The sequence below is a fragment of the Schistosoma haematobium genome, chromosome 2 (assembly GCF_000699445.3).
Source record: "Schistosoma haematobium chromosome 2, whole genome shotgun sequence".
Taxonomy (NCBI): domain Eukaryota; kingdom Metazoa; phylum Platyhelminthes; class Trematoda; order Strigeidida; family Schistosomatidae; genus Schistosoma; species Schistosoma haematobium.
The window spans coordinates 39,614,614-39,640,246 of record NC_067197.1 but is presented as its reverse complement, the minus strand read 5'-3'; the positions used below and the strand labels follow the sequence as shown (position 1 = coordinate 39,640,246).

Sequence of the window (25,633 nt, the reverse complement as noted above, 5' to 3'; positions counted from 1 at the left end):
GGATAAGACACACATTACGCAAATCATCAAACTGCATCACGAGGCAAGCCATAACTTGGAATCCTGAAGGGAAGCAGAAAAGAGGAAAGCCAAAGAACACATTACGTCGGGAAATAGAATCAGATATGAAAAAGATGAATAAGAACTGGAAGGAGCTCGAAAGGATTGCTCAGGACAGGGTTGGATGGAGAATGCTAGTGAGCGGCCTATGTTCCTTGACGAGGAGTAACAGGCGCAAGTAAGTAAGTAAGCAAGTAAGTTTTACTCTATAAACCATGATTTTATTATTGATTAATCACTTGAGTATTGATCAATATGATGTATGGTCAGGTTCTTCTTCAACTACAAATTGAATCCTATCAACCTAGTGACTACTTTTAATCACTATGTCAAACCATCCTTTTTTATTTACCTCTATATTAATCATTATTATATCTCTAAATATTTAGGTAGTATGATGGATAAAGCATAAACATAATGGAGAGAAAAGAATAACAATTCAGTATGTAGAATGAGGATAGTTTTATGTATATTACTTTAAATTTTATTATAGATATAGTGTATATATGTATATATTCTGTTCAAAAATAAGATAACCCCCTGTTTAATTAATTTATTAACTTTTAAATATATTTAGTAGTATCTTAATTAATTAATTGTTCATGACATTATGTTCATTGTTATTTATTAATTCTGTCATTGATTCACACATTATAATGAATACTTCGTTTCCAGCCAAGATCATCACGTTTCAATCGATATGGTCTATATAATGAATTCTTTGACCATAAATTTGGTAATACTGATCTAGATGATGAATGAAATATAGATGATGTTGGCAATAATGATGCTGTTGATTCTGAAGATGATGGTAAAGATGATGATGATGATGTTGATGATGGTGAAGTAGGGATATTCTGTTGCATTGTTGATTGTTTCAATAAATTCTCTGTAATTTTCTTAATAAGATTATTTGAAATTATTCTTTCTTGATGTTCATGTTGATTTTCATCATGTTGATTATGTTGTATATTTTCAGTATTTAACCAATGTCTATGATCTTTAGTCGGTTGAAATAATCGATCATTAATATGTTGTTGACTTTTGAAAGTTATATGATCATCATTATTATTATTATCATTGTCATCATTCATTTCATTGAATGTTAAATCATCTTCAATATTTTCATATAGCGTAGGATATAACAGATCGTTCGGATGAATATAATGTTCACCATACTCTATAATTATGTGATAAGTAAACATAATATAAATACAAAGTATTCACTGTATAAAAATACAATGAATATAGTTTAAATATGGTCATCGAAATATATAACAAGTTACATTTATATTCACAGTTGTATGAAAATTGTAAAGTGTTTCAGTGTTTAGGGTTGAAACATCATACATATCGTTTCTCACTGTTTATGTGATGAAATATCAGTGCATATGGATGATGGATAGGTCTTTTGTAGCTGAATGGACCAAACCATTCAGTTCAGAGCACAAAACGTCATCAAAATCATCCACCTGAGCTATAAATCTTCTCCAACATCTTAAGATATTCATAGGCTCTTTACTAAATATCTTATCAATCCACTTAATCTAGAACTTAACATGCTATAAAATGATTATTTTAATTATAATTTAGTGATGATTCAACTGTAAGGAAATGAGTTGGATCTAGATAAATTAGTATTAGATTTCAACATTTTTCATTAACAACCTTCAAGAAGTAATATTGTAGCAAAAACATGATAACTATTCGTTTACTAAATGTTTTCAAAAAAAGGGTCGTTAACTCCTGGACATTTCCAGTTACGTAATCAAGATTTCATGAATATACATTATTACCACATTACATATGGTTCAATCAGATTCAGCTTCATTTGGTTTATTGCGTTAACAAGTTTGTGAATTAATTTAATCTGTTGTTTTTTTGAAAAATAATTTTTTCTCATGAATGCCTTACCATTTGTTTCTTTCTAGTGTGATACTTCTCAGCAGTGAGCATCCACGGTCCGGCCCCACGGGATTCGACCCAAGGACCTATCAGTCACGAATGTGAACACTTAACCTCTAGACCACTGTGCCGGTATTCAATGGTGTCCAGTGCTTTCAGGTTTCCCATGGTGGTCTAGCTTCAATTGACTCATGAACTCAACTGTTGAATTATTGTAATATGGACGAAACACTTTTCTGTACTTAATACTTTAAAGTTTTAACTGTTTAATCTATGATATCATTGTAAGTTACGAAGTGCAAAATGTTTTACAGAATTAGATTTGTTCTAGACTAACTTTATCCACGGAACAGACAAGTTAACTTGTCAAATTGAAGGTCAACTAGGTTTCTTTCAGTGAAATAAAACTTGTTCAATAAGCATTATTTGAACGATTTTATGTTAGAAGTATCAGAAAAAGACTCCAGTTGTACATGAATTTCTGAGATAATCTCAATGTACAATTCATGTGTTTTTTAGGTATAGCATATGTTGATAAGGAGACAATTTATTACAGAACACTACTGCTTATCAAACAATCCTTTCGTTAATTTATATGTTTAAATATAATGTAACTGAAGTCTCAACATGCGTAAAGGGAGAATTAAGATTCTCTAATATAAAACAACATGAACCAATCAAATCACATTTGACGAAGAAGCTTTAGAGAGTGTAAAATCCGTCACATATTTGGGGTGCATTATTGATGGGCACGGTGGATCTGATACAAATGTGAAGGTGAGAATCAGCAAAACAAGAGCAGTATATCTACCACTAATGAACATCTGGAACTCAAAACGAATGTCAACAAACACCAAAACCAGAATTTTTAATAAAAATGTCAAAACAGTTCTACTGTATGGGATGGAAACTTGGAGAACTACGAAAGCCATCATTCACCTTGTACCAGTGCTTATTAACAACTATCTACACAAAATACTTCGGATCCGTTGGCCAGACACTATCAGCAACAACCTACTGTGAGAGACAAAAAACCAGATCCCAGCGAAGGAAGAAATCAGGAATAGGTGCTGAAAGTGGATAGGACATACATTGAGGAAAGCACCAAACTGTGTCACAAGTCAAGCCCTCACATGGAATTCTCAAGGCCAAAAGAAGAAGAGGAAGACTAAAGAAGACATTACGCCGTGAAATGGCGATAGAAATGAGAAGAATGAACAACAGTCGGATAGAACTAGAAATGAAAGTCCAGGACAGAGTGGGTCGTAGAACACTGGTCGACGGCCTATATTCCATTAGGGTTAACAAGCGTAAGTAAGTAAGTCAAGCATCCGTGAAAAGTTATATGTTCCCGATAATTGACTTGAATTACACTAAGTTTTAAAATTTACTGAGTTTTGTAAGTACATGCTGTCTGCAGATATCTTCCATAAAAAACATATACTATTCATATTTATCCGGCTAAATAATAAAATAAGAGGTTACCTAATTCTGGATGTATTTGATAGTTTGCTAAAACGAATATGAACACAGGTGAATAAATTAAGTTTCAATTAAAAAACACAATATCTTATTATAGAAAACAAATTTTCTATAGTCATAAATTCTCTAGCGTTACAAGCAAAAATAGATAGTGGCTAGCAGTGGAATCCAAGACTCATGTTTCATATTATTTATGGTTTATCAGCTGGATGTGCTTGTATTCAAGAATTGATGCTTATAATGCTTATAATACTTAAGACACTATCGAAGCAGTCTGCACAGGATGTATATATATCAATAAGAGATTGATCAATCTCAGTCCTAATCATCAATGGGATAAATTTACAGGTTTTTTCATCCATGTATTATCTAAATTTCGAAATACATTTCACTGATGGATTAGTGATCAGGCTTATTTCAACTGTAATTTAATTAGTTGCAACTTTAAAAGATACCCGTTAAACTCATACTGTTCCACAGTAAATATAAAGAAGATTATATAAGTGATAGTTAGATTTTCTCTGATGGTATTAAAATTTCGCATTACTATTAAGGTTCTACGGCGTTAGAACGATTAACAACAAATATCAGTCCCATTCAGAACACTTGGAATCTGATTAGTACAATTGACAAGATTACAATGGGTAAAATCATATGTCTTGGATATCATTATCCGGTACTATTCACAATGAAAGTAAAAAAATCAAATAATACACACTACATCCAGAAGAATTCTGAATACCAGTGAATGTAAACTTTGACTATATCTCAAAATAATCTGAGAATTGATAATATGAATGATAGATGGGTTATGTTAGATTAGGCTTTAACTAAAATTCAATGGAATAACTTACAACCTATTCTTTTTCTTTTTCTATACAACACATCTAAAGAAAATAGTCGTTCAACATAAATTATAGTACATTTTTTCTTAGAACTTATCTTTTTCCCTCCCCCCTTCCCTTTTCCCTTCCCTACCCCTCTCTCTCTATCTCTGATAAAATCTATGTTAATTAAAACACAAATAATAACCATGTATAATTAAGTAGATTGAAAAAGAAGAAAACAAAAAAAACGAAAAAATAGGGAAAAATTTACCTGTGGATTTACTATGAATTTCATTGCATATTACACCAGATAGGATAATTGTATTTGTTATAAATATAAGATATAATTTAGGCAAATATAGCCTCATAATCTAAAATACAACTGAAAAAGCATGTATATATATAGAGGGAGAGAGAAAAGAATTTTATAAGATAACAATAAGTTTGAAATGGTATCAAGTTCCGTTTTTTTGTTTTTTTCTTTGGATCATGTATTTGAATCAATTTATAAAATTGAAAATTCTTATCATTGAGCATTTATAATCATGTCAGAGATACTAATTAGGGAATCGAACTCATATATAGTTGTTGTCATGGTATTTTATATGTGTACTATAATTTGACACTGTCAATTATAGCTTTTAGTAAAACGAAATTATCATTACTGCCATCCAATCCGCACACAGGGGGTTATTAGAATTGTTCAATCGGGAAGCTACACGTAGAGATTCTAGAGTATTCTTTCAAAAGATTATTGGATTGAATATCTTCGGCTCTTTTTGAGCCTCTTAAGGCTTCCTCGAGTTCCCCTATGAACCATCCTCACGATATTGGAATTTAGTTATTGATATTTTCAATTTTTGCTGTTGATCTATTCATACTTTCATAGCGCTTTACGATTATTCATAGAATACTACTTGTGAGGTGCTTGATACTGATGTCGATAGATATAAGTAGTATGTAACATCAATCGAAAGTGAAATGCTTGGAGATGGAAGTTTAAGAAGAGAATGAGAACAAAGAGTGATTGATGTAGAAACGAAAGTACAGTGAAGTCTGAGACGATTGAATGAAATTATACCAAGATGTTCTGTCATTTTACGTTGAATTACATCCGATTGTTCAGTACAGTGGGTCTTGTAACGGTGATGACATAGTGGAACTCTACTCTCAGGTTTTTGACCGTGAAAAAGCTTAAACTAATCTATGAGAAGCAAATATTTCATAGTAAAACTAGTCCACATAATCGACTGTATAGAAGTGTCTTAATCTGGGCGCATGTATTCTTTAAATACCATTTATAGGATGAGTAGGTAAAACTAATAGAGTTGTATTGAAGCGTACTTCTTTCTGAGGAACGTTATTTGAAGGTGATCGACAATAAATGTTTTTCTCTGAAGGAGTGATTTTAAATTACGTGTTAATTGCTAACTGTCCGAGAGATTCAATTTATATTATCTGGTTTTAAATGGGTTTTTCTGTGGCCGTTCATCTTTGTTTTTGAACATTTTGTTGACTTATTAGGGTCTGAACATATAGTGAAAGGTACTGGATTTGAGCTTTATTGTGAAAAACAACATGGTAATGCACATATGTTCGGCTAATAAACCTTAAGTAGGATGAAATCTTTATCTTGTGTCCCACTCTATGCCATAATCTATCTGTTCTGTCAAATGTTTTTTATCGGAGTGATCCACAAAGAATTTACTTAAGCAAACGTAGACCGATCCATATTTGATCCTGAATATATAAAATAAGGTGATTCAAGTCATTATTAATAATGATATCCAGATATAAATGTTGGAATATTGTTTATTAATTTATTATTTGTTAAACAAATCACTTTAATTGTCAGTATGGAGATTGTTGAGTTTCAATGAAATCGACGTTTAGTACTCCCAGGTTTTGAATGGTGGTTTAACTTATATCAGATTATGATTTCAGTGAAACAATGTTAAAATATTCGATAAGTTTTGTTTAAAATTTTGAACCAAATGATAAATGTACGTCAGTGCAATTTCGTGGATTGGTTGAAGTTAGATATTAACATCGTTGGCTGCCGGCTCAGCGATCTAAGGTTAAGCGTTCGTGCACGAGAGTGTTAGGTCCTAGGTTCGAATCTCGCAAGGCGGGATCAAGGGTGAACACTGCTGAGGAGTCGCAGACCGTGATGAAACTGCCTTCCAGTGCTTGCAGGTTCTCCATGGTGGTCTAGTTTCAATTGCCTCATGAATTCAATCATTAGATAAGTGTTATACTTAAATATTCAAAATAAATACAATTCGTTATTTGTATGTTATTGTGTTAAGTGAACGGATTCATGACTAGAAAGATTGAAAAATATTTACTTGAACCAGAAGAATGTTTTCTGAGTTAAGATAATTGATGAAACGATTCCTTTGGGGATATATTTGTGATGATAATAGATTATTTGACTTTTCTTATGTATAATGAACACTACAAATTATGATTATAATTACAGACACATTCCAAACAAGGCAACAGAACATAAAAAACACTTTATTTCAGTGATTATATTTATTCATTGAAGGGTATACTTCAGTTTGTAGATCATTGTATTCTAATTCGAAATTACTTTTCATCAATTATTCATTAAAATTTGAGAACTTATTCATGAATTGAACTATTGAATTACTATAATATACACAAAACCCCTCTCTCATTATAATCATCATATGCTGACTAGTAACGGTATCCAAGAGGTGATTCCTGGAGTTCTAGTGGGTTGTGAGGTAATAACTCACTGATGAAAATGGTGGATGTGTCTCTCAATTTCGTGGATCAGTTGAGGTTGGACATTAACTCTGCTGGATGCCGACTCAGTGATTTAGAGGTTAAATGTTCGAGTGCCAGGTCGAAGGTCCTGTGTTCGAATCCAGCGGGTTGGTGAGTTCGCACTTCTGAGGAGTTCCGTACTAGGACGAAACGGCCTTCCAGTGTTTCCAGGTTTCCCATAGTAAGTCTGGCTTTAATCGACTGATAAATTCAACGAATAAATTATTTAAAAACAACAAGAAGCACTGAACACTTGTTGTGAGTCTTTATATCATTGCTCAAACTCAAACCATGAACCATATTATTTTGAAGAGGATACGTTGATATTGGACTATTTCATCATTACCTTTGGATTTAAATTAATAGCTTCAGTGAATTCATAATATTCTGTAACGACCATACAGAAAGTTCTTGGCTCCTTCTGTAATGATACCATTATTATTTACCGCTGTGAATTATTGAAGTATGGGGAGGTGATCATCATAGCGTTACAGGATTAAAAAAACAAACAATTTCTTGGTTATAGGGATCAATGTCTTTTCCTGTGTATTTTGAGTTACTTAGTTTACATATTAGAATATTGAACTAAATTATTCAGTCAAGATTTATAGATCCATGCTTATTTTTATAGTTCAATAAGAAAGTTTACAGTATTTTTAACATATGAGATTCACTCAATAAGCTTTACACGGCTGACAAACTGTTATCTTTAAAATAAAATGTAGAAAATGAAGGCTCAGTGTAATCTGTATTGGGTTTAATTTAGCAGGGGGAAAACTGTATTTCTCTAAGTGTATTCATTTACCTAATAAAATAAATGACATATAAGTGACTACATATAAACTAGTTACGTTTTTAATGGAGTTTTGTTCTCTGAGCTGGATGTTTTGGTCGTGGAGCTTTCATCGTTCTTCTGAACGACATCATCAGCACAAACTTCAGAAGTTTGTGCTGAGCTACAAATCTTCTCTACCATCTCAGAACTAGTTACGTATTCTACAAATCATTCAATCTCATGAAACATTTTATGTTCATAAACTCTGAATTCTATAAATTATATTAATGGACTTCTAATTCAATGGGAAAAATCTATAGAAAACACTGAAAAACTTTAGTGTACAGAAGGAATGATCAGCTACAATGAATGAATTGCTACATCCAAGCTTGACCAGTAAAGTTCGTTAATAATTTGAAAAACAAGACAAATACTACATTGGTCACTACTTAACAGTAGCGTTGTAGTCTGTGTAACAGTATAATGTATGTTCACGTTCCATAGAAAACATCGATCTCGCCAAAAATGAGTTGTTGCAATCACGATACTATTTTCTTTAAAACTTAGTGACATTTAAAAAAAATCAAAGATATTATCTCGAGTAGCAGTCAGATCACTTTCAGAATGTAAAATAGATTTCAGTAAGTACAATAAATTTATTTTAAATTAGTGGGCCGTTATTTATAATCGTAAGTATGTATGAACGAATTTATCATGCTGGTACTGTGGTGTGTTCTACTTATATCAACACAAGTAGTTTATCACGCTAATCAGAAATAGAATATCTGGAAGCAGAAGGTCAAGAAGATCGAGTAGGGAAGAACAGGAACAGTATGCAATTGGTATTTAAATACAGTAACAATGAATTTTGAGACAACTGACTCATATTTACAAAAAGAACAGTCAAGTTTGAGACGAATAATTGACAATTTGCAAATGAAGTATTCACCCTATAATTCTTAGATTTCATTAAGATATTCTATAATCTTATGTTGAATTACATTCCATCGTTCGCATTTATATTATCATTTACCATAATACTAACAAAATTTGGACACATATAGGTTAGCGTACTAATCTAATATTACCGTCATAAAATTTATTATAACTGAAACAAGCATAGTGACAAACTTATATAATCATTCCCTTTATTCAAAACGTGTATATACTTCATATTATATTCATGATGAATAATGAAATAACGATAATGATTATGTCAATATCCTAGTGGTTAAACATCTATGTACGGAATAATGTAAAAGAAAAGCCAAAGAATTGTGACTTAAAGGTCAATATGTTCTCAGTAATGTAATCTTCTTTTAGTTGTCTTCTGTTTTATCCACTTCAAAACTATCATTCTACTTAGCCATGGTTTTCATTTAACCGTTACGTAAAACCTCAGTGAGCCGTTTAAATTGTTTATGACTAGTACACAACCTTTTGTATTTATTGTCGAATTCCAAACAATTACGGTCTCATCATCTTCATGTTATCGAATATTAATTTTCAAATAGCCTAATACAAGCTTATATATATATTTATGATACTAATAATTCATATCATTTCAAATTTAAGCAGATTATGAAAGCACAGAGAATACAAAGGAATTTATATTTATTTAGTATTGATTACCGTTTTCACTTCATTTAAATAAGTAAAAAGAATTGTTGTGTCTGCTACTTATATCTATCGACATGAGTAGTATGTAACACCAGGCTGAAGTAGAATATCTGGAAGCAAAAGGTTGAAGAGATCAAAGTGAAGAGAACAGGTTATAAACATTAAATAATTGTAATAGCAATGAAGGAATGATGAAGTTTCAGACAACTGATTAAAGATTTGCAAATGAAGCGTTTAGTAAATGGTTTTTTTACATTTCACGAAAGAACTCTGTAACTTAGCCTTGGATAGTAAATTGGTTCCCCATGAGTTTTCTTTCTCTACAAAGTTAATAGTATTATTAAGCTAAAAATTTAATAGGGAAATCAGTTATTGCTAATTTCCAAACCATTTTGTTCATAGAAAAAGGCTTACTGATCCACTATACTTATATATATATATATCATAAATATGTGAAGGCTTAACCAAGCAGAACTATCCACTATGCTTTGAGTTTTCGTATAGTTATCAGGCTATAGGAGATGGGAACTATGTTAGTAGTTTTCACTGTACCGATAGTCTTTGATCTCTATCTTACAATTTAGATTTGTACAAGCAAAAACAACAAGGCATTATCAAGTCGAATTATTGATTGAGATAAATGTAAATAGTACAAAGTGAAACCCGTAAGACCATATATGAAATGAACTATGTACCAAGAGAAAACCAATTAATTTGAAAAGTGAAGACTTATCTATTCCATATCGTTTATTTACCATTATGGATATGAATGTTTTATTGGATGAAGAAAAAGTTTTCAAAAGAAAATAATCATCTTTTGTAAGAGTTTTATAATGTTTGATTAAATGAGTAGATTACTGTTTATTACCAACCCTGGGACTCGAACCCAGTACCATTTGTTTCAAACGCCATCGCAATATCCACTCAGTTACTGAGTCAGTCCCCAAATGCCCTGGTACGGTCGAGAGTGGGGAGATTCCGCTCTCCCTCTCGAAATGCTCTCACATAGCCACGAGTGTATAGCCCCTGACAGGGAAGTCCTACTCACTGCCTTCTCGTGTCGGGGGTGTTGTTTACAAAATTGAGAGGACGAAAAGCGAATGCCCGGAGCTTTAACCGGTTTCCAAACCAATGGTGCACATAGGCTCCAGTATCCTGCCGTAACAAATGGCGTATGAACCAATCGTTGGTCACCGGCTACCATGGGACTTCATCTCCTCACGATGCTCCACTGCCTTGTGGATCAGACCTTCAGGTCGAAGGCTCCGGGTGTGGCCCCCTAAGATAACCACCTGCTTCGGTTTGGGCACCCGGGCAGTATCACAGCCCTCACACATATCAAATGAGATTTGTGTGGCGCATATGTATTTGGTGCCTCCTTGTACCAATATCTATGTGTTAAAATAATAATAATAATAATATTACTAACTAACCCTTATTTTCAAATGGTAATACAAATGAGATCAGTAAATGAGACATAAAACTCTAAGAATTAAATAATTCACTATGGAACTACTCCAACTAAAGGATAATGATCAATCGATCAGTGATGTTTTACTGCATCAAACCTATTTTGACCTTTTCATCAGTGCATGCACACTAAATCTCTGGTAGTTGATCCTAATATTCTAAGCTGCTAAGTTAAGGAAGGTATTCGTAAGCTGTATTATTAGAATTAGACGATTCAGATTTCATGCCTCAATTGATTTTCAACATATATATATATATACTGTTAATCCAAAATATCGTTACTTTGGAACGGTTCTTCATACCTTAATACAACATTACAATGTCTTTCTAACAACGAGTAGTACTTAATATCCCAGAAACAAAATATTTACTTTGATCATAATACAAGACATTTGAATTTAGATGTCATTGATTAAAAAGAAAAAAAACTCCGCCTAGAGATAGATACTTAAAATATTTATACATTAATTTATCCTTTAATCATTAGATAGCATAGTTTTACTATTATGGTATCTCTAATAATAAAATACAGGTAAATTAAAGAAATCATCTTGAGCATTATTATATTGTAATTCAATACATTTGATGAATTTTTACCCCCCCCTCCTTCCCCTCCACCCCTTGGTAACTTATGATAATCTTTTGGGATATTCATTTAAGTCATGTTGAATAAAACGAAACAGCGTCAGAATGTTTTTATTTATTTATTAACTATATAAAGCATAAATTCTCTTCCTTTTTCTTCTTTTTTCTTATTTTTTTTGTGATAAATCTTTTACTTATCGGTTCATTGTGTTTACGCAAAACAAGGAGGAAGAAAAGAAAAAAAGGGAATTAGACATTCAGAAACGTGTCATATTTTTTTTGTGAAAAGTTGTTTATCTTCATGTTTTCTTAAAGGAATAAATTATACGATTGAATGATAAGGCATCTATCTATAAGGGATTAATATCAAAAGTATATAACTAAGTTTAAGGTCAAAATAACTGAATATATAGATTTTCAATGATTAGCATGATGAGAAATATATCAAATAAATCAATTCTTGAAAACAACTTTAGTGATTTAGTCGAGAGCATCTTCTAGTACAGATTAATAAAATAACAGTATAGTTTTTAGTTATATATTGTAGTGTGTGCTATTGATATTAACAGATATAAGTAGTATGTATCGTCAAACGAAAGTGAAATACTTGGAGGTAGAAAGTTAAAAAGATCGAAGGAAAAAAGAACGAGAACAAAGAATGGTGTGAAAATGAAAAAAAACAATGAAATCTAAGACGATTAACCAATACTTGCAAAAGGAACGGTCAAGTTTGGGACAATTGATTGCAATTTTGTAAATGAAGTCATTTAGTGTATGATTTTCAGATTTTAATAAGATGTTCTGTAATTTTATGTTCCAATACATTTGATTGTCCTCATTTGTGTTCTTGTTCACTACAGTATGACTAATTATGAAGTATGTAGTAGATCGAGAATTTAGTCACAGATTTATCCTATGATATTTTTTACAAAATTCAGTCAAAGATCCCAGTAGGCAAAGACTACATTCTTATGGACAATATTGGACTATCTACAGTTTAAAACTGGAACTACTTGTACAAAATCAATTTATTAGAATCCTCTTAGTTGATTAATTTATATCATTTATTAATTTGTTATTTAGTTTTACTTCTCAGATTCAATTCGTCCGTTTACAAAACTGTTTCTAGTTTACTGAATTTTATTGTTAATAATATTACAATAATTGTTCCTACCAAAATTTCTTGATTTTAAATTACTCATCTCTTTCATTTCAACGTAACAATAGTCACCATGACGAGATTATTGATTATGAACGAAGTGATCAAATTTAAAATAGTAAGTCTTAAGTTCTTTAGTAATATTCACTTATCTATATGCACCAATATTTGATGTCACTATGTGATGTAAATGCCTATTCTAATTACTAACACTAATTTATAAATGTAAAGCATGATTCTAATTCTTCACATTGATTTTAACCATATTTTGATCCTGGTAAGTGGCTGACATTCTAAAAAACACTTTGGTACTGTTCAGTGATCGTCCATAAACTGTTGTTACTTAGCACACCTGATTAACGATATACACCTTCCATAGTTTTATAAATTTTCACCTTCAGCAGTTAAAAATTTAATCAAACTTATAGAGGTCAAATTTTACATAACAACTAATCGAATTCTGATAAGCATTAAATTATTCTACTGGTTGAAATCATGGATCAATTGAAGCTAGACCACCATGGAAAACCTGGAAGCACTGGACGGCCGTTTCGTCCTACCATGGGACTCCTCAGCAGTGCGCATCCACGATCCCGTCCCCCGCGAGATTCGAATCCAGGTTTTCCATGGTGATCTAATTTCAATTGACTCATGATTTCAACCAATGAAATTTCTTAAATCTCCACAAATCCCATTGAATTATTCGTTAACCATTAATTCATCATATGATATACATATACTGTCGTTCAGTTTTATAAACAAGCTTATGTAAAAAGAGCCCCTTAGTTGATTAAACTGTTTTCTTTTCAAAATAATGAATTTATCATAAAAAACGACTAAGGGTTACATGGTAATAATTTTGATAAATTTAAGAGACCATGTATTTCGTGAGACGAATATACTACTGATATTATATACTACTAATATTTATTAAATTCATTATTTTATGAATGAAAACATATTTATTATATTGAAGTAAACGAGAGCGAAAATGGGGACAATCTAATGTATTTGAACACATAATTACAGAATGTCTTAGTAGAATCTGAGAACCATATAGTTAATACTTGATTTGTTTCAAACTTGCCTGTTCATTTTGCAAATATTAGTCAATTATCTTAGACTTTATTGTTCTTTCAATTCCAAACTAATCATTCTTTGTTCTCGTTCTCTTTTCTTGATCTTCTTAACCTTCTGTCTCCAGGCATTTCACTTTCGGTTGATGATACATACTACTTATATCTATCAATATCAGTAGCATACATCACAATATGATCATTATCAAAGGCTTGAGTTATTCGATTGTTAATATTAGGTACTGGAATTTAATTAATTTATTTGTTCATAATCTCTTTATAGTCATTATCATATAAATAATATATGCGGTAGGTATATTGTAATTAGCTATGGAATTGAGGAAGGGTTTATCGCTCTATTTGAACTGCATCTCAAAGTTGAAGTTAACACAGTAATTCAGTGTATAACGTTTTGTGTGATCGAATCCAAAGGTGATAGGCTTGTTTATTGGTATGAAGATCAATACAGGAATGCAAGTATAGCCAGCTAATGAGTCCCGAACAGGATAAAATGCCCTTTCTGGATTTAATTACTCTTTAAAATCCTTTTATCGTCTATTTTTATTGTACTTTAAGTAATGACTGAAAATATCATTGAAGACACATGTTTCGTTGCTTTTAAAACTAGTTGGATTTTTCTTTCAAAATATCGGTAGTGATGTTCATTTCGAACTTCAAATATGGGAATCCCTATCTATGTCATGGTAACCTGTAATGTATTTAATTAATAAGATATTCAATTTCATTTGTGTATGTATAGTCATTGTTTATCAGTTCGATAGCGTTTGATCAGTTTGGGTTGACATATGGGCATTGTAAATTTACTTGCCGATGGACTATGGTAAGAGTCTTTGAATTTAGTTAAAAATAACAAGTAAAAATGTATTTGATCATTATCTATTTCGAAATACTTTCCCGTATTACTCTGATGGTGGTGCTTCATCTAACTCATTGATACTGTAAGATAGTTATTACTAAAGTCAACTGATAATCGTGACTCAGTATCAAAAATTTATTAAGGCTAGAAATATCAACTATTGGATTCTTACATAGTGGGGATGGACTGCTAAAATGAACTAGGGTACCCTTTACATTTTGAATTACATTGGTAACATTTATCTTAAATATATATTTAAACTATAAATAATAATGGTAGCCACTTTGTTCAATACTGTGTTTGTTTATATAAGACCAGTTAAGTAAATTAGGTGGTTGTCATCCAAAAGCAGTCAGTTAAAATATGTAAAAAAACAAGAAACCTTATTGTAATCTTTTCGTATGAGGGGAACTGTTAGCTTAGAAATTCGACTAAACCATCGTAATTTAAGCATTATTAGGGTTTGATGTTTATAGTGCCCACATATCATCAGGGATTGAGAACATTTGGTTTTATTTATGAATAGTAGAAAAATACAAATCCACAGAAAATGAAGTCACCTAACACTATTTCAACAATGTCATAGATGTAGATAATCAAGATTAACATGTTCTAATAAGGCAAACAGTAAATTATGTGTATATATTATATTTGAATAATCTCACTAAATAATATTTTGAAATGGAAACACTCCCCTTGGAAAACTGATCCAACGATCTTCATTAAAATAACTAAAACCACAATTATTAAACCGTACTATAACCCGCTCCATTTGTGTGTATATGAAGACTTCACTCATGATAGTATGATGAGTTAAGCAATATCAAATGTATTCACAACCGAAGTTGTGAATAAACTTACTTATATCTATATGATATACTTAATTGAATTTTCATTGTATAAATGAAAAGAACTATGATCAGTAATATCTTGATAATTTATTGTAAATGTAGATATCCATACCAACTCCTCTTCTAGAGTTACTGCTGGTCCCAAGCTCGGGTAAAGGAGGAGGGTTGGGCATGAGGTTAGCAACTCCATCCCATAGAAAACTAACTCGCTAAAAAACGCTAACCAGATATCCATACCCGTAGGTTTAAATGATCGAAGTATAAGGAGAATAAGCAGTAACAATGATAGTTAGTTATAATATTAATTAATTAATTAAACGTCGATCGTTTTTGTTATTGTTCAAATCCAACTATGGGTGTTATAGATCTCTATGATTACTTTAAATATAGTTTTTACTTATCGTACCTCCCATACATTCGTCGCCTAAGTTCTTCTAAACTGCTTAGTAAAAATTTAGCAACTATTTATATAAATTGGTTAATTGTTTCAATCAATGATCGATTTTTACAGTTCCAATAGAATAACTAAATGATTGCTGTTAGATGAGACGACTTTTGAGTGACGTTAAAATAACCTTGAGAATGTTCACTTACTTATGAGAACTTTATGAGGGTTATAAACTTGTGTGATGTATAAAGATTATGATTTTCAGTTGATAGTTACTTACTTACTTACTTACGCCTGTTACTCCTCGTCAAGGAGCATAGGCCGCTCACCAGCATTCTCCATCCAACCCTGTCCTAGGCAATCCTTTCACGCTCCTTCCAGTTCTTATTCATCCTTTTCGTATCTGCTTCTATTATCCTACGTAATGTGTTCTTTGGCTTTCCTCTTTTCTGCTTCCCTTCAGGATTCCAAGTTACGGCTTGCCTCGTGATGCAGTTTGATGATTTGCGTAATGTGTGTCTTATCCATTTCCATCGTTTTTTCGTAATTTCTTCTTCAGCTGGAAGTTGGTTTGTTCTCTCCCACAGTAGGCTGTTGCTGATGGTATCCGGTCAATGAATGTTGAGTATCTTGCGTAGATAGCTATTTATAAATACTTGTACTTTCCTGATTGTGGTTGTTGTAGTTCTCCAAGTTTCAGCTCCATACAGTAGAACTGTCTTGACGTTCGTATTGAAGATTCTCACTTTGATATTAGTTGAAAGTTGTTTTGAGTTCCATATGTTCTTTAATTGTAGAAATGCGACCCTTGCTTTACCGATCCTCGCCTTTACGTCTGCATCTGAACCTCCTTATTCATCGATGACGCTTCCCAGGTATGTGAAGGATTCTAAAACTTCCGGAGTTTCGCCATCAAGAGTGATTGGATTACTGTTCTCCGCTTTGAATTTGAGGACCTTGGTTTTCCTTTTGTGTATACTGAGGCCTACTGATGCAGAGACTGCTGCTACATTGGCTGTCTTAATCTGCATCTGTTCGTGTGCAGGCGATAGGAGGGCTGGGTTAGGAATTAGATTTAGAGTTTTCATTACGAATTAACATCAGTGTAAATGTAAAGAAAACGCTAATTAGTTAAATAGATGAATGAATTTTGCGCCGAAATACAAGATCTGTCATCCTAAATCCTAAAAATATATGTTAACATGTTTTTGTTTATCTGTGATGCTGTAGTTTACATTGATGACTGGAGTTAGTAAAACAAATAATTTGACAGTTTCCATGATTACTGTACACAAAGAGTAGTCATGTATATCGTAAAAATATAGTAAGAAACCATAACCAGTGAAGTTCAAGCATTTAAGATGTTAGTCAAATACTGATCAATGAAATTGAATGGACGTTAAACAGGATAGTGAATTGATTGAAGTGATAAATGTAAACCACTTGATTTTGTTTGATTGATTTTGAAAATTTTAATTTCGATTCATAATGAGTTCGTGAATATTCACTGTTGACAAATCCTACACAAGGGCAAAACAGGTGTCCAGTAATTCCTAGTTTTTAATATTTGTCGTACTAAGACCAATTCGTGGTAGAATGCAAAAGTTCAATAATTTACACAAACTCTCGACACAAATATTAGAAATGTATTCAGAAAAAGATGTTCACTTAAGTGATAAACTCAAGGTTCAATGTATGATTGTTATCATACTGAGTTTATTTATTCTTTGAGAGTGTTTATGATGTCAAATAAGAATTAATGCATGAAATCCAAATCAGAAATTTTATTTTGGAAAACATATAATTTTAATAGTTGATATCATGAGCCAATTAAAGCTAGACCATCATGGAGAACCTACAGAAACACTGGATGACCATTTAGTTCATATTTAAAGAGAAAGTTTCACATCAGTATAACTTAGTTCAAATTAATTGTAAGACAGTAATTTTCATGCAGAGTTATCCATCAAAGTGTTCGCATCTATATGGTTTAATACAATAAGCCGTTTAGGAATTTCAGCTTGAAAATCATTTGAAGTTACTTGAAGAAACATCATTATCATAATTTAATTGTTGATAGAACTTATAAAAACTACTTGTATTGTGATATATGCTACTTATGTCCGACGATATAAGTAGTATGTAACACTAATCTGAAGTGAAATGCCTGAAAGCAAAAAGAATGAAAAGATCGAACCAAAGAGAACTAAAATGCAAACAAAGGCTAATTGTATTAACAACAGGAATGAGGGAACGATGAGAAGACAACCGATGGAAGATATGCAAATGAAATATTTAATGTGTGATTTTTCGTATTTTACCAAGACATTCTGTAATTTCGTGTTAACTAATAATCTGATCTTCCCATCTTGAGTGTTCGTTCAATGTAGAATCAATGGAGAAGTAACAAACTCATCGATTTTCAAGAGAAAAAAAACTAAAATTTAGAAATGTAAATAATTAAATACTACTTGTAAGCAATGATGGATAGGGGCTAGTAGTGGAATCCAGGCCGCGCTTTTTCGTCCTATTTGGGACTCGTCAGCTGGATGTATCTGCATCTCAGAGTTGGTGTTCACTCCGAGACTCGAACTCAGTACCATCCTGTTCAAACGCCATCGCGTTTTTCACTCAGCTACTAAGTCCTGATTGCTTACAAAAAGCTTGTGAATTAAGGCAATATCGAGGCATACGCACAGTATGCACATATGTCAATAACAGATTGATCAATTGCAGTCTTAGACCTCGATGGGAAGATACAAGCCAAACAATTAAATACTACGTTAGTAGTTCAAATACCCAAGCCGTTAAGTCACTGATTCAATTCTAGTTGCTTAACTAAAATCAGTTCATAATAGAAATGATTCTGATCTAGATTCTATGACCGGATTACAGAAGAAATTTATCTCATTAAATATAATACCTACCATAATTTTATTTAAAGTAAATAGTATATAGATGTAGAAATGCTTTTAAACTGATTAGACTTAATTGTGTTAAGTATAATAACGAGTAAAAGTGATGTTGTGGACAATATAAGAAACAAAGTTTTCTTATGTGGATATGTCGCTCAATTTCGTGAATTAGTTGATGTTAAACATTAACAGCGTTGGATGATCGCCAGCTCAGTTATATAAAGCTTAAGCGTTCGTGCATGAGACCGATAGGTTCTGGTTTCGAATTTCACGAGGCAAACCGTAGATATACACTGTTGAGGAGTTCTACGATATGACGAAACGGCCATCCAGTGCTTCCAGGTTTTCCATAGTGGTCTCATTTTAATTGACTTAGGATTTCAACTATTGAAATCGCTATAATATCCACATAAACCCCTTCAAGTATTTATACATAAAAAGGTTGAAAATGATGTCATTTATTAAATACAACATTGTACTGGATTAAATTACAAAAGGAATCATTTGTTGATAACTATAGTTCAGTATTTTTGTTTTGCTTTTTTTGTAATTTTTCAAGATCGTTTTGTTTTCTTTTCAAAAAGTTTTTTTTAATTTCCTGTGAACCAATTTTCTAAATAAGAATAATGTAAAGATAGAATGTAGTTTATCACCATTGGAACCCATCGAGTTTATTGTCATAGGATAAGTGTTTATTGAAGTGTTTTTTTATATTTTTTATTATTTATTTATTACATTCATTGTCTGTTAAGCTGTTAGGGGAGATAAATGAGAAACAATTGGAAGTGTTACATAATATCAAGATTAAAAGGTGTTATTATTGAGCCGTTTTAAGAAAAGTTATCATTGACAGGAAGTATCTTAGTATTAGATAAATAGAGTCTTATTATAAAGTGATAACATCCCCGTAACATTATGTGGTGTGTGCTACTTATATTGACATAAGTAGTATAAAATGTTAGTCGTGAACAGAAGGTCTGGCAACAGAGAGACAAGAGGATCGAACAGGATGCAATTTGTATGAAAATGCAAGGACAATGAAGTCTTGGTCATTTTGGAGAGAATTGGTGGACAATTTACAAATTAAGCACTTACTTTACGATTGTTAGATTTTATTAACAAGTCATGTAATTTTGTGTTAAATACATTCGATTGTTCCCACTGGTGTTCTTGTTCACTACAATTAACCTGCATACTGTTATCAATCTCACATAAAAATGTTGATACAATAATAGTATCAAGAAGACCAAGTTCATGATTATGGTCTGTTCAAATAGAAGGAATAATGTCAAATAACTAAGACTAATAGTTATATTTCAACTTGATAGTTAAAATTTAATTAATAATAATCTTTACGAAGAATATAATATTCATTGTTACTAAGGAATTTTTATGTACATTTAATTGACTTTATGTTTTAAGAAACGGAACCACATTTTCTTTATGTTCTATAGTTTATCTTATTTATTAATTCAGTACGTCAGAGAATATCTATATTAATGAAAATCTCTGTTATTTCTGTATCTTAAGGTATAGAAAAGTTATTCACATGATTATTAGTTATACAATTGTAAAGAGAGGACAAAAACAACTGTTATATTTATTTCAATAGTTGAGATTTGCTAGGTTTGAGCGATTATGAGTTCACTTAGTCTGTGAATGGAACAAAGACTTGTGATCAAAGACTAGCTATTCTATTGCGTCCCAACCCTGCCAACTAGAGAGAGTATTCGAAGTACGAACGGGAAAGTATATTCACCAAAAAAATCAGATGAGCGAGCGATAACAACGGACACAAATCAAAACGTTTATATATACAGCACAAAACCGTCCTTGAGAAACGTTGCAAAATAGCATACTAAAAGACACAATGGATCAATAACGTTTAAAATTCTCCCAAGTGGGAAATACGACATGAAGGTGAAAAGAGCGCTTTTGTCGAGAAAACATTAGAAATTCAAATTGTCGAAATAAAATTACAAAATTATGACCTTTTTCAAGTGAGTTCTGGGGATCTAACGTCCTCAACAAGATCATGCGTCATTTGAAGCTAGACGACCGTTTCGTTCTATTGTGAGACTTCTCAACAGTGCACATCCACGATCCATACCTCATGATACTTGAACCCAACACCTATCGGCTTCGTGCGCGAACACTTAACCTCTAGATAACTGAGTCGGCCGGCACCCAACAGTGTTAATGTCTAACTTCAACTAATCCACGAAATTGACATTTTTCATAGTGGTCTAGCTTCAATTAACTCATGATCTCAACTATTAAAAATACTATAATATTCACAAAACCCCTTCTGATGTTATATATATGTATATATTACACTTACAAATTACAATTCAACCATAAAACCAGGTCATTTATTGTAGGTAGACAATAATTTGATAGAGAAAATTCCTTTTTTTATTGATTGAAAAGGATTGTTCACCTACATTTCAGCGTATTAATTAATACCTCGAAATCATCAAATTTTTATTTTATTTTATTTCTTTTTGTTGAGAATTTGATCTTCTAATCTGAATCAAATTCAGATTATAAACTTAATGAATACAGATTTTGTTGTTATTGTTGTTGTTGTTGTTGTTGTAAAAATCTAATTAATTTTACGCTTAAACATATTTTCAAATGATAGAGATTTAAGAAAAAAAGAAAAGAAAATTATTTAATTAAAAAAAATAGAAAAAAAGAAGAAACAACAAAAGAAAGAAGGAACATAATAGTCACTTACAACACTCATTATGACCTTAAATATATAATACAGGGATGATAAGTTATTATTACTGAAATCATTAGTTTTATTCGAAACAAAACAAAATAGCTTGTTACTTAAAATAATAAATTTAAACAAATGTTCAATAAACAATATGTATTTTGTTACCCTGATATGTTCAAGGGAGAAAAAAGTTCATTATTCAAACGATATCGATTTTTAGTGTCCGTATTTAAATTATTGAAATTGGCTTAAATTTAATCAGAAGGGGTTTGTGGAGATTTTAGAAATTTCACAGATTGAAATCATGAGTCAATTGAAGCTAGACCATTAGGGAAAAACTGGACTCACTGGATGACCGTTTCGTTCCAGTATCGGACTCCTCAGGAGTGCGCATCCTCGATCCCGCCTCGTGAGATTCGAACTCAGGACCTACCAGTCTCGCGCCAGGCGCTTAAAAACTAGACCACTGAGCCGGCATCCAATGGTGTTAATGTCTAACCTAAGCGCCTGACGCGAGACTGATAGGTCCTGGGTTCGAATCTCGTGGGGTGCGGGATCGTAGATGCACACTGCCGAGGAGTCCCATACTAGGACGAAACGGCCGTCCAATGCTTTTAGGTTTTCCCTGGTGGCCTCGGTTCAATTGACTCGTGACTGCAATCTGTTAAATTTAATCATCAATAATCTTATCAATATGAGGTTGTGGAGATTATTAAGTTTTTTGTTTTGATTGAGATCATGAATTGATTGATGTTAGATTACCATAGATAATCTGGAAGCACTGGATGGTTGTTTCGTCCTAGTATGTGATTCCTCAGTAGTGCGAACCCACATTCCCATCTCGCGGTATTCGAATCCAGGTCCTATCATTCTCACGCGCAAACGCTTAACCTCTAGATCACTGAACTGGCATCCAACGGTGTTAATGTCTAATCTCAATCAATCTAAAAAATTGTGCGACCATCTTCTATTGTAGTGAGGTAGATATCTGTCTCTACCTGACATGGATTAGCTCCATTGTTCCTTGCTTCTCAACAGAACTCTCAGAATTCCTTCACAAAGCTAGTCACTAGTGAGCACATAGTAATTATCAATATGGGGTTGTGTAGATGACGCTCGCGTAATCGTGGATGCACACTTCTGAGAAGTTCCATCATAGAACGAAACGGCCGTCCAGTACTTGCAGTTTTTAATGGTGGTCTAACATCAATCAACTCATGATCTCAATCAAAATAAAATCAGCAATGTTCTCAACATATTTTAGGACAAATATTGATCCTGTGATTGTTATGCAAATAAATTTTATCATGAAATGCCATATTATTTGATGTAATACAGTGAACTTATAATAGTTATTAGTGACAGTGAACTATGATCTCACTTTACTTTCATTTATCCAAAACTGATTAATAAAATTTCATATCTTGACTAATACATCTTAAGTTATGATAGCTATTATAAGGTTTAATTATGTTGGGACAGGGACGTGATACAGGTAGATCCGGCTAACGAGTCCTAGATATGACGAAACGAATTTTTCAACTCCACTAATAGTCATTATTCATCATGACTAAAGGAAGGGGATCCGAAATGAAATCAGAGGATATAATTGTATTTTATGCTTTTTTTTAATAATTTCATGATTTTGTTTATTCTTTAAAAGAAATTTAGTATTTCTGTTGTATATTTCAAATATATGGTTCATATGACTTTGGTATCTGGATGAGAATAACGTTTAACGATGTTATCATTGTGCTAAAAACTGTTTCAATTAATTGAAACGGTCAGAAGGTTTGAATAGGAAGTTTATAACACCTAACAATCATCCAGAGATCAGAAGTACAAAGTACATATTCTTAAGAAAGATGCCTATAAAGCCTTTTAACACATATAGTTGTAAATAATAAAATGTCCTTTTATGGCTAGCAAAACATCTGCATCACAAGCTATTGAGTGAATAGCAAAACTATTTCTGTTAATTACTACTTGTCATTATTGGAATGAGTAATATGTGTAGGAAACTATACCAAATTTGTTCTTGCAAATACTAATATAACTTAAGGTTGTTTAAATCAAATCATCGGCTTTTCTTATTTACATTTAACAAAATTTAAGATTAAAATATTCACGAAAAATGGTTGAAGTAAAAATATATTTCCGAACAATTGTTCAGCTGATGAATACCAAGAAAAAACAAACAAGCGTCAATAATTACTTAAACAGTTACTTAAGCGAATGTAATGTCATTAGATTTGGATAAATAAATTGCTAAAGGCTTCGAAACCCCCAAATGCCCTGGTACAACCGAGAGTGGGGAGAGTCAGCTATTCCTCTCGAAATGCCCTCACATGGCCACGTGCATACAACCACTGCCAAGGAAGTGTCGTTTACGAAATTAAGAGGGCGAAAAGCGAATGTCCGGCGCTTTAACCGTGTTGATGGACACAAAGAGTAAACCAAGGGGAGTTGGAAAACCCTGGTTTTACGAACGTATACGAAACCAAGCTTACACGTAATTGTAATAACTTAAACGATAGTTCTATCATACATCTTAATTTCGTAAATTTCGATATTTTCCATTCTGTTAAATTTAATACTTTTCTTTCCGCAAACACAGAAACTGTTTTGTATCCTAGTTTGCGGGGGGGAGCTATTATTGCAGCTCACGTGCATTGGAGTATGTTCACATTTACTTTGGTTAAGCCTTTTTACTAACTTATTTAACAGACAGTCATTCGTACATCAACAACAACTTATCCATACCATTGTACCTTTATTGTTGTTGCGCTTATATGAACATGTATACTTGAGCATTGCTTACCGCCTACGCACCTGTTTTGATAGCTTTAGTGTTAGTCGCTTAAATGATTCAATGACGCATTCATTTTCCTATGTATATATGCATATTTTATTCCTGTTCGTTCGACTCGCTCGTTCGTCACTCAATCACTCGCTCGCCTGCTCTTCGGCACACTCATATCATTCTTGCTTCGTGTGCCTGCGGTTTTGGTTATCTATGTGTAGTGAGATATCTGTTTAGTAGATCCTTGTTTCTAGTGGTTGGCTTACACAGATCGTTAAGTGATGTAATCTAAGAGGATTTCATAATCTTCTTCAAACCTCTCATAGTAAAAATAATTAAAAATCTTAAAGAAAATGTTAAAAGAAAATGTTAAAATGAGCCTACTTAATATGAATGTTAAGACTGTGGTAGAATGAAAGCTTACATATTTTTTTGGCACATAAATTTTAGGTTGGATATGATAAATTGTTAACACCACTGTATTTCGTCTAAATCGTTTAGTTGTGTAAATCATTTTGAAGGTTATTTATGTATGGAGAGATATGAACGGAATTTCCAAGAGAAATTAAAACAAGTTAAAATTAAAGGATGTGTTTAGAGAGTGTTCGTTCAGGAAAACCAGTATAGCATATTTCACAATAGATCATGAACATATAAAGACAAAATGATATAGTTCAATAAGGTAGTTGATAGGGTGAGGAGACAATACGAAGCTCAGTGTCATGAAATGATTTCATTCCCTATAAATACGACTGTACAGTTTGAATAAATAAATTAACTGACAAAGCAGAATTGTTCGGTGTATTATCTTTGATTCTTGTATCGAGATTCAAAGACTTCAATATATTCGATTGTATATTCCACTAGTTTCCATGAGCATTAAATGGTTTTTGCCATTAAATATACATGACATGATTTAAAGTGAGTAATCTACAGTTTGTAATAGTGTTATTACTAATGCCAAATAAGACACAGAGATAAGTGAGCGAAAATGTTGTTTCTAACGATGTTACTGAATAAAACTTGGACAATTCATTAATACAATGAAGTTTTTTCAGTTTAACTGAGGTACATTCAATCCTGTATTTTATAATGATCCTGAACCTATTGCTTTATTATGTAAGTTAGTTATCACACATGTTCATCTCTTCATTCTATCTATCGAATGGTTAATTATCTTATATAGTTTTATTATGTATATGTTTTATATATCCTTATTATCCTTTGATTGTTGTGTAAATTGATTGGATACTTGAAATTTTGAATAACCTTTATAACCAACCATTATCACTCATAATAGTACAATCGTACTACATTCA

General features: G+C 32.1%; 1 protein-coding gene across 2 annotated transcripts; it reads right to left on the bottom strand.

The window, feature by feature from the left end:
• Positions 1 to 505: 505 nt before the first annotated feature.
• MS3_00006937 (uncharacterized protein) lies at positions 506 to 25,393 on the bottom strand. 2 transcript variants are annotated; one of them, XM_051215174.1, is made up of 3 exons: positions 24,739 to 25,393; positions 4,546 to 4,656; positions 506 to 1,240 (listed from the first exon to the last, which is right to left on the bottom strand). In XM_051215174.1, the coding sequence occupies exons 2-3, from the start codon at positions 4,640 to 4,642 to the stop codon at positions 705 to 707; spliced, it is 633 nt and encodes a 210-aa protein (XP_051068364.1). In that variant the 5' UTR covers positions 4,643 to 4,656; positions 24,739 to 25,393; the 3' UTR covers positions 506 to 704. The 2 variants fall into 2 exon arrangements, with proteins under 2 accessions (XP_051068364.1, XP_051068365.1); XM_051215175.1 differs by having other exon boundaries at positions 4,546 to 4,645.
• Positions 25,394 to 25,633: the final 240 nt, after the last annotated feature.